Source organism: Myotis davidii, unplaced genomic scaffold (assembly GCF_000327345.1).
Source record: "Myotis davidii unplaced genomic scaffold, ASM32734v1 scaffold425, whole genome shotgun sequence".
Lineage (NCBI taxonomy): Eukaryota > Metazoa > Chordata > Mammalia > Chiroptera > Vespertilionidae > Myotis > Myotis davidii.
Genome location: NW_006296413.1, coordinates 4,219,323 through 4,226,822, shown reverse-complemented (window position 1 = coordinate 4,226,822; position 7,500 = coordinate 4,219,323). Strand labels below are relative to the sequence as shown.

The 7,500-nt window shown below is 57.5% G+C and overlaps 1 protein-coding gene across 1 annotated transcript in view; it reads right to left on the bottom strand.

The window, feature by feature from the left end:
- Window positions 1-7,045, bottom strand: part of RASGRP2 (RAS guanyl releasing protein 2) — an 11,898-nt gene extending 4,853 nt beyond the window's left edge. Inside the window, exons 1-10 of the mRNA XM_006771601.2 lie at window positions 6,887-7,045; window positions 6,368-6,430; window positions 5,944-6,075; window positions 5,070-5,220; window positions 4,698-4,871; window positions 4,446-4,562; window positions 2,901-3,182; window positions 1,894-1,971; window positions 1,483-1,605; window positions 1,146-1,261 (exon numbers count right to left, since the gene is read on the bottom strand). Coding sequence (XP_006771664.1) covers window positions 1,146-1,261; window positions 1,483-1,605; window positions 1,894-1,971; window positions 2,901-3,182; window positions 4,446-4,562; window positions 4,698-4,871; window positions 5,070-5,220; window positions 5,944-6,075; window positions 6,368-6,430; window positions 6,887-6,951 — 1,301 coding nt within the window. The 5' untranslated portion in view covers window positions 6,952-7,045. The remainder of the gene's footprint in view (window positions 1-1,145; window positions 1,262-1,482; window positions 1,606-1,893; window positions 1,972-2,900; window positions 3,183-4,445; window positions 4,563-4,697; window positions 4,872-5,069; window positions 5,221-5,943; window positions 6,076-6,367; window positions 6,431-6,886) is intronic.
- Window positions 7,046-7,500: the final 455 nt, after the last annotated feature.

Below are 7,500 nucleotides of genomic sequence, written 5' to 3'. Positions count from 1 at the left end.
GCCCAGGGAGATAACATGGAGCTCTGTCTCCACTCTGGGTGGAGAAACAAAACAGTTACGACAAACACCATGGGCAGAGCTGGATTTATGCTATAATTCTGTTTGTCCGTGACGCAAACACAGGCAAACAAAATCTGTCAATTTGCACATGCATGAAAGAAAAGAAAAAAAGACTGGAAGGATACACATATTGCCAAACCAGGAACCCAAGGGGCTTACTAGGAAGTTATGATAATAACCTCTTCAGCTAGGAAAGGAGGAAGGCGACTTTTCACTTCTTACTGTATACACTTTGTTTATTACAAATCTATTTTACCACCTGATTTTTTTAAACCAGGGATTTTTGCATTATGGAAAAAACCAGGTTTTTAAATACAGGTCAACATTTAACATTTAAAAATATCTTGACCTGTAAATTTTGACTGGAATTTTATCTGTTCAGCAAAACAGATATGATTATGGTTGCAGGGGGCACATTTAACCTACCTCAGACAACCAGCTGTTTGTCCAAATTGTCAGCTTGTGAATTGTTGATAAGCAAGTGGGTGCTAATTACAGGCCTTTCTTATCTATTCATTAAAACAGGCTACCCAGGGGTTCCACTTGCCCACACTGTGCACCAGCTGGGAGCCCCGCAAATGAAACGGCATTGGTGGAGAAGCAGTGCCCAGGCCACCGTCTTTGTAAGATGCCGGTGGAGGCCCCATCTGTCGGAATGGGTGAGCCACAGGCCTGGCTGCTTTCAGGAGCCCTGTGACCCTGGGTAAGTAAGAGTTCCTCCCCACAGCCAAAACCGGTTTGGCTCAGTGGATAGAGCGTCGGCCTGCGGACTGGGGGGTCCCAGGTTCGATTCCGGTCAGGGGCATGTACCTGGGTTGCGGGCACATCCCCCGTGGGAGATGTGCAGGAGGCAGCTGATGTTTCTCTCTCCTCAATGTTTCTAACTCTCTATCTCTCTCCCTTCCTCTCTGTAAAAAATCAATAAAATATATTAAAAAAAAAAAAAAAAAAAGAGTTCCTCCCCACAGGGGCAGCTTTCTCTGCCGAGAGCGTCTGGTCCAATGGCCTGACCGTGCACAGAAGGAAACTGAACCTCAAGGGGAAGTGAGCTTGCCTTCCCCCTCCCCGGCCCCAGCCCTCCTCACTGGTTCTGGTCGAGGTCCCCAAAGGCGCTGAGGTAAGGGAAGTTCCCACGGATGATCTGGAACTCTTCCTGAGAGATGTGGCCATCCCCGTCGACGTCAAAGTTCCGGAACACAGACTTTGGGACAGAGAGGGACGCAGAGGACAGGAGAAAAAAGCACCATCAGCTCATCCTGCCTGCGCTCTCAGTCCGTGGGAAAGGGTGTCCAGATGTGGGCAGCTGTCCATCCCCCCCCACCTCCCTCTCCCATAGCCCATGCCTTCCGGAGAGCGAGTGCTGGCCCTTGAACTTGGCAAAACCAGCGTCCTAAGGCTTCAGAGCCTGGCGCACTGTCTCACCTCCACCATCTTCTCGATGTGCTCCACCACGAGCGCCTGGTCCAGCTTGGGTTTGGCCGCTGAGGTCCATTCCTCCAGCACAGGGGCCTGGGGCGGCGGGGTGCAGCTGGTGGGGCTGGTTGGCTGTGGGAATGGTCAGGCCTGAGCGAGAGCCAGAGGTGGGGGAGCCCAGAGCCCAGGGGAGCGGAGAGGAGAAGCCAAGGGTAAGGGAACCTGCACAACAGGCAGGAGGGGTGCTAAGTTGGAGCCTCGATTTGAGCCTGCCCTAGGACCACCCACACCCACCTAACCCCTCCCACTGGGAAAACTCCCCACCAAATAAAGGCCCTCACATCCTGGGCTTGGGACCGGGTGGGGGGAAGGGCGGGCAGTGGCTGGGGTAGGAGTGGAGAAGGAGAGTCCCCTTCTCACCGAGGACTTGCAGCGCGGCTCCCGCTGCAGGGACAGCTGGTAGAGCTCGTCCTCCGTCTGATACTGATCCAGCGACACCTGCGACACAGAGGTCTGTCAGCCACAGGCCTGGCTGCTCTCAGGACCCCACTGCCTGGAGCCCAGGTCACAGGTCCAGCAGAGACAGCAGCTCAGCCGGAGCCCAGGCCAGAAGACAAGCTCAGGACAAGGCCAGCTGAGAACACACCGCAGCAGCCACATGCCAGCCCAGCACACAGACCACAGGCCAAGCTCCCCCTAAACCTCGAGCAAAGTGCACTGTCAAGGCCTCAGCCAGAAGCCAGGTCAGGTCCTGGCCGGTGTGGCTCAGTTGGTTGGTGCATCATCCTGTACACCAATAGGTCGGGTGCATGATGGGAGGCAACTAATAAATGCTTCTCTCATGTTGATGTTTCTCTCTCTCTCTCTCTTTCTCTCTCTCACTCTCTCTCTCTCTCTCTCTCTCTCTCTCTCTCTCTCCCCCCTATCTGTTAATAAAATAAAATTTTAAAAAAAGAATCCAGGTCAGAACCCAGCCAAGACCTCAAATTCACCCCCAACCTAGAAGCCAACCCAGCATTCAGAATCCAATCCAGCTCAGACTTCAGCCTGGGGGTAGCTAATAATCCCTCTAAACCGAAAACCTAAGCCCCAGCCCAGTGTCTAGAACCTGGCTCAGATCTAGATTAGAACCCAGCTCCCACCCTAGACCTCAAAACCAGGTCCAAGGTCAAGCCCAGAACTGCTGGTAACTCAACCCAGGACCCTCACGCCAACCTTGAGAGCAGACCTCAGGCCACAGTCCTGCCTGGAGCCTGGAGCCCGGAGCCTGGAGCCCGGAGCCTGGAGCCCATCTCAGAATTCACTCCAAGCCCGGAGCCCAGGCTGGATCTCAGTCCCTTGCTCCAAACCAAGAGCCCCCGGCCAGGCCTGCAGCCATGTGGGGACCCAGGGCCCGCCGTGGTCGTCAGCCCGGTGCCTGCCCTCACCGTGAGCAGGCTCAGCAGGTCAGGGTTGGCCTGCACTGGTGGCTGGAGGCTGGTCACCATGGCCAGCTCCTCCAAGATGCTGAACAGCTGCTTCATCTTGGCCCCGTTAAGTCGGGTCCGGGCAGGGTCCAGCCAGTCAGGCAGTGCCAGCTGCAGGGCCACCAGGTCCTTGAGGTGCACGCCCAGGATGGGGAAGCGGAAGCCCACGCAGGCTGCCAGCCGCCGCCGGTAGTTGCCGTAGTTGCTGGTGGCCGTCACCAGTTCCGTCAGACCTTCCCAGAGCTGGGGGCAAAGGGCGGAAGGTCACACACATACACCCATCACTGGCTCAACATCACCCCCCACTCAGCCCTAGAAATGTGGGAGAGGATGAGGATCTGAGTCAGGGATGGGTGAAAAGGCACTGTCCCACAGCACTGGCTCCCTTCGCCCCTGAGGGTCAGAGTTAATAGGTCATGAGTTCAAGGGAACACCCACTACCAAGCACCACACCTGTACGCCAGGCCTGGCCACGGGTCATCAACATTTAACAGGAGAAGAAACTGAGGCTGAGAGAGGCAAAGCCGCGCCGGAATAATTAGAACGATGTTCTTGGGGGTGTCGTTCTAACAGTCCGAGTGCAGAAAACCCCACATGTTCAACTGTGGAGTAGATCCTACATCGGAGTGGACTTACAATAAAACATTATGTGGGGCCCTAGCCGGTTTGGCTCAGCGGATAGAGCTTCGGCCTGCGGACTGAAGGGTCCCAGGTTCGATTCCGGTCAAGGGCATGTACCTTGGTTGCAGGCACATCCCCAGTGGGGAGTGTGCAGGAGGCAGCTGATCGGTGTTTCTCTCTCATCGATGTTTCTAACTCTCTATCCCTCTCCCTTCCTCTCTGTAAAAAATCAATAAAAATATATTAAAAAAACATTATGTAGTGATGAAAATGAACGCGTGTTCCACATAACAGAATGAAAGAAGATATAAAGGAACATAAACAACATAATCCCATTTATAGAAAGCTCAAAAACAGGCAACACAAACCCACGTTGTTTTGGGGCGCATGCCTGAGGGGTAAAGCCATAAGGAAAAGCAGGGTCACCGTGGCAACAGGCGGGACATTGGTCACTCTGTCGGGGAGGGGGTTATGCTCCAAGGCGCTGGGGGCTTCAGGGGCTGTCGATGTTCTAGCTCTTGACCTGGGTGGTGTCACTGGGTGTTTTCTTCCTCACCTTTCTTTTTTTTTTCTCACCTTTCTTTTAACTGTACATGTTTATAGATTTTTCTGTATGTGTGTCACCCAATATGCAAAGCAAGACAAAAGGAGGAGAAAACAGCAGCTTTGGAGTCAGGCAGGCCTGTGAGCCCCGCGCTGCCACGTTCATTGTGTAACATGGCGAAAGCATTTGATCCCTCCAAGCCTCAGTTTCCCCCTCTGTCAAATGAGGGCGGGAGTGCCCAGCACCCGCTGCTGTGAGTTCCCAGGGGAGCCAGGCCTGGGAAGGCAGGCGGAGCCCAGGGCTGGACGAGGCTGCTCCCCTGACCCCCCGGCCCCAGGCACCTTGATGGTCTCGGGGCTAACGTGGCTGTGGGTCTCCTTGAGGCGAGAGATGGAGCTGTGGCTCAGGCCCCCGACCACCGCCATCAGCGTGTTGAAGTTCTGCAGCTGTAGCAGCTTCTGGGGAACAAAGGGGGGGGGCGGAAGTCGGGGGCATCACTGAATGGGTCCAGAATTTGGCCCAGCTTTTCCGGAGAGGAGGCCGCGGGGTCCTGGCAGTTGGGGAGGCAGGGAGGGAACAGGGAGGGACAGGACCTCTGCCACGTGGACAAAGTGTGTGATGACCAGGGCCCGCTGCGGGGCGGTGGGCTTGCTGAGGATCATGAGCTGGACCCACTGCGAGACACTGTTGAAAAGGGAGATGAATCGCTCCAGCACAGGGTTGTCCACGGTGCAGCCGTGAGTCACAAAACTGTGATAGTCCTGGAACTGGGGGCGGGAGCAGCCTCAGGACCTGGGGAGCCCCTCCCTTCACCCACAGCCACTCCTCCCCTCCAGGTGCCCTGTGGTGGTTATACTGAAACCAGCCGCCCACCCTGTGACCCCACCCACCCCAAGGATACTGCCCTTTTGGGACCCCAGCCCCAGCCTGCACCCCACCCCTGACCGAAGGCCCTCGGGCCACACCAGGATCTTGCAGAAGGAGCGGTACTCCAGGTAGGTGAGATGCTCTGCCAGCTCCATGGGCTCCAGGTGGTCAAACAGCAGGGACATCTTGCGCTTTTTCTGTCCCACTGGGTTCCGCTGGGTCACTTGCCGCTGCCACTTGTAGGTGGGGCTGGGGGGGCAGGGCAGTGAGCCCTTTGCCGGAGACGCCCCCCCTCATGCACACACATGCCACTCGGGCTGACTGAGGACCTCCACACTGCCCCCGGTCCCAGAGCTCCTGCAGTCGCCCCCTCCTCATGCACTCCACACGCAATCATGGAAGACGTACTCTGTGCCAGACACTGTGCTAGACGCGGGGGGTCAGAGATGAGCAAGACATGGGTCCTGCCCCCGAGGAGCTCACAGGCTACTGAGGGAGACGGACACAGAAACAAACAATCACGAAACAGCGTGGTGTGTGTACAGGTCTTTGCACAAAGTGCCACAGGGGAGCAGAGGAGGGAAAACACGTCCTGCCCCGGAAAAGCCTGGGCCCCCCGAGCCCACAGACACTCCACGCCGGAGCTGCATGTGGTAACACAGAGATGCAAGGGGAGCGGTACGAGCAGAGCATGGTGATGGGAGAGGATGCAGGGCTGGAGAATGGCGAGTGGACCCGCGTGACTGCGGGATGAGGTGCGTGGGATGCGCGCAGGGCTGTGGAAGGTGAGGCAGATGCCATGAGAGGCCCTAATCCCCAGCCGAGACATTTTGAAGGCGACAGAGAACCACAGAAGGCTTTTAAGCAAGAGAGGGACATGACCCTCACTCATTCAATTTAACAAACATTTATTAAGCACAGACAGTGTAGGGTGCCGAACGCCTGCCCTGCCCCCAGGCTCCCCCCACGCACACGCTCTCGATGTCGATGAGGCTGCTATGCCTGCGGTTCCCCTCTTGGTCCAGCAGAGCCTTCAACTCCTTGATCTGCTCAGCGAGCTCATGGTTCAAGTCAAACTCTGCTGGGAATGCTGAGATCCAGTACCTGCAGGACAGTGGGAGTCACCCAAGGTGGCCCCTCCCCCACCTGCCCCTTCCGTTGTAACTCCCCACAAAAGGGGGAGAGAGCTTCAGACCCTGGTTCCCCCAGTCCTGGCTCTGTCCTTCTCCACCCTCTTTGGACAGATGAGAAAACCTAGGCCAGGACCAGAACGGGCAGGCCTGTGGCAACACGCCCACCATGGACAGAGCCCGGGGGCAAGCCCGCATGACCAACTGTCAGGCCAGGGCCTGGGGCAGGGGAGGAAGGGGAAGGTGCCCCAGGAGGGAGGACTCACCTGACCAGATGACATGTTTTCACCTGCATGGAGCTGGAGTTGTCCTTCCGGGATTGTTGGTAGGTGACAGAGAGTTAAGGAAAACCAGAGTGCAGCCTACATCTAGAAAGGGAGGCAGGGGACAGGGCCTGGTTCCAGGAGAAATGCTGGGGGAAGGACCTGGAGCAGGGGTGGGGCAGGCCCAGGCGGAGGCTCCGGACAGAGGCTGCAGGGAGGGATGAGCGCTGAGCAGGGGAGGGAGGTGAGAGGGAAGAGGCTAGATTCTGGGGGCGCGGAGAGCAGGGCCTGGTTTCTGGCAGAGGCAAGAGGCAGACCAAGCTGACAGTAGGGAAGGGTCCCAGTCTGTAGGGAGCGGGGGGCAAGGCCTAGGTTGGGGAGGCAGTCAGGACCGCCTGGGCCTTAGGGAGGCTGGGCTGAGCCTGAACTCTGGGACGCAAGAGGGTCTGCCTCTAGAGTGAAACCCATGGGACCAGTGGCTGGCTAGGGGGCTGGGCTGCGGGGTAAGACCTGGAAGGATATATGTGGAGCAGCTTGGCCGCCAGCTGGGATGAAGGGATGTACCAGGGGTGCATCATGAGGAACATGCGCACCAGCTGCGGGTCCCGCACCTTCCCGGAGTCATCTAGCTCCGAGGGGCAGAGAGGAGCCGGTTCACTCTTTGTCCAGCAGCCCCGTCTCTAACCCCTACCCCTCACCCAGAAGGTATCTTCTCCCTCCACCCCAAACCCAACCCCAATCTCCTGCTTTCCCAGGATTCCCAGAGCCGGAGGCAGGTTAGAAAGAGGCGGTAGGGTGGGAGAGACACAGGCGACCCGAGGAACTGGATGGAGGGGGGAGTGTCTGAGTCGGGCCCATCCTCAGGAGGGGAACCAGCTGGGGCGGAAGGAGCCTGGGTTCCCCAGGGTCAAGAATCCAGAGGTCATTTCCTGAGTGGTTGGGGGAAGGGGCACCCCTTCACCAGATAAGCCACCCGCATCAGCCGGAAACAGCTCCCAGGCCCGAGATAGAGAGGGGACAGGGTGGGCTGGAGGGAGTCAGTGGCAGGGGGGGGGGGGGGGGGGGGGGGCAGATAATGCACCCCGTGTGTCAGGAGTCTGGGGACCCGCATCCCTGCCTTCAACGCGACATGCTGG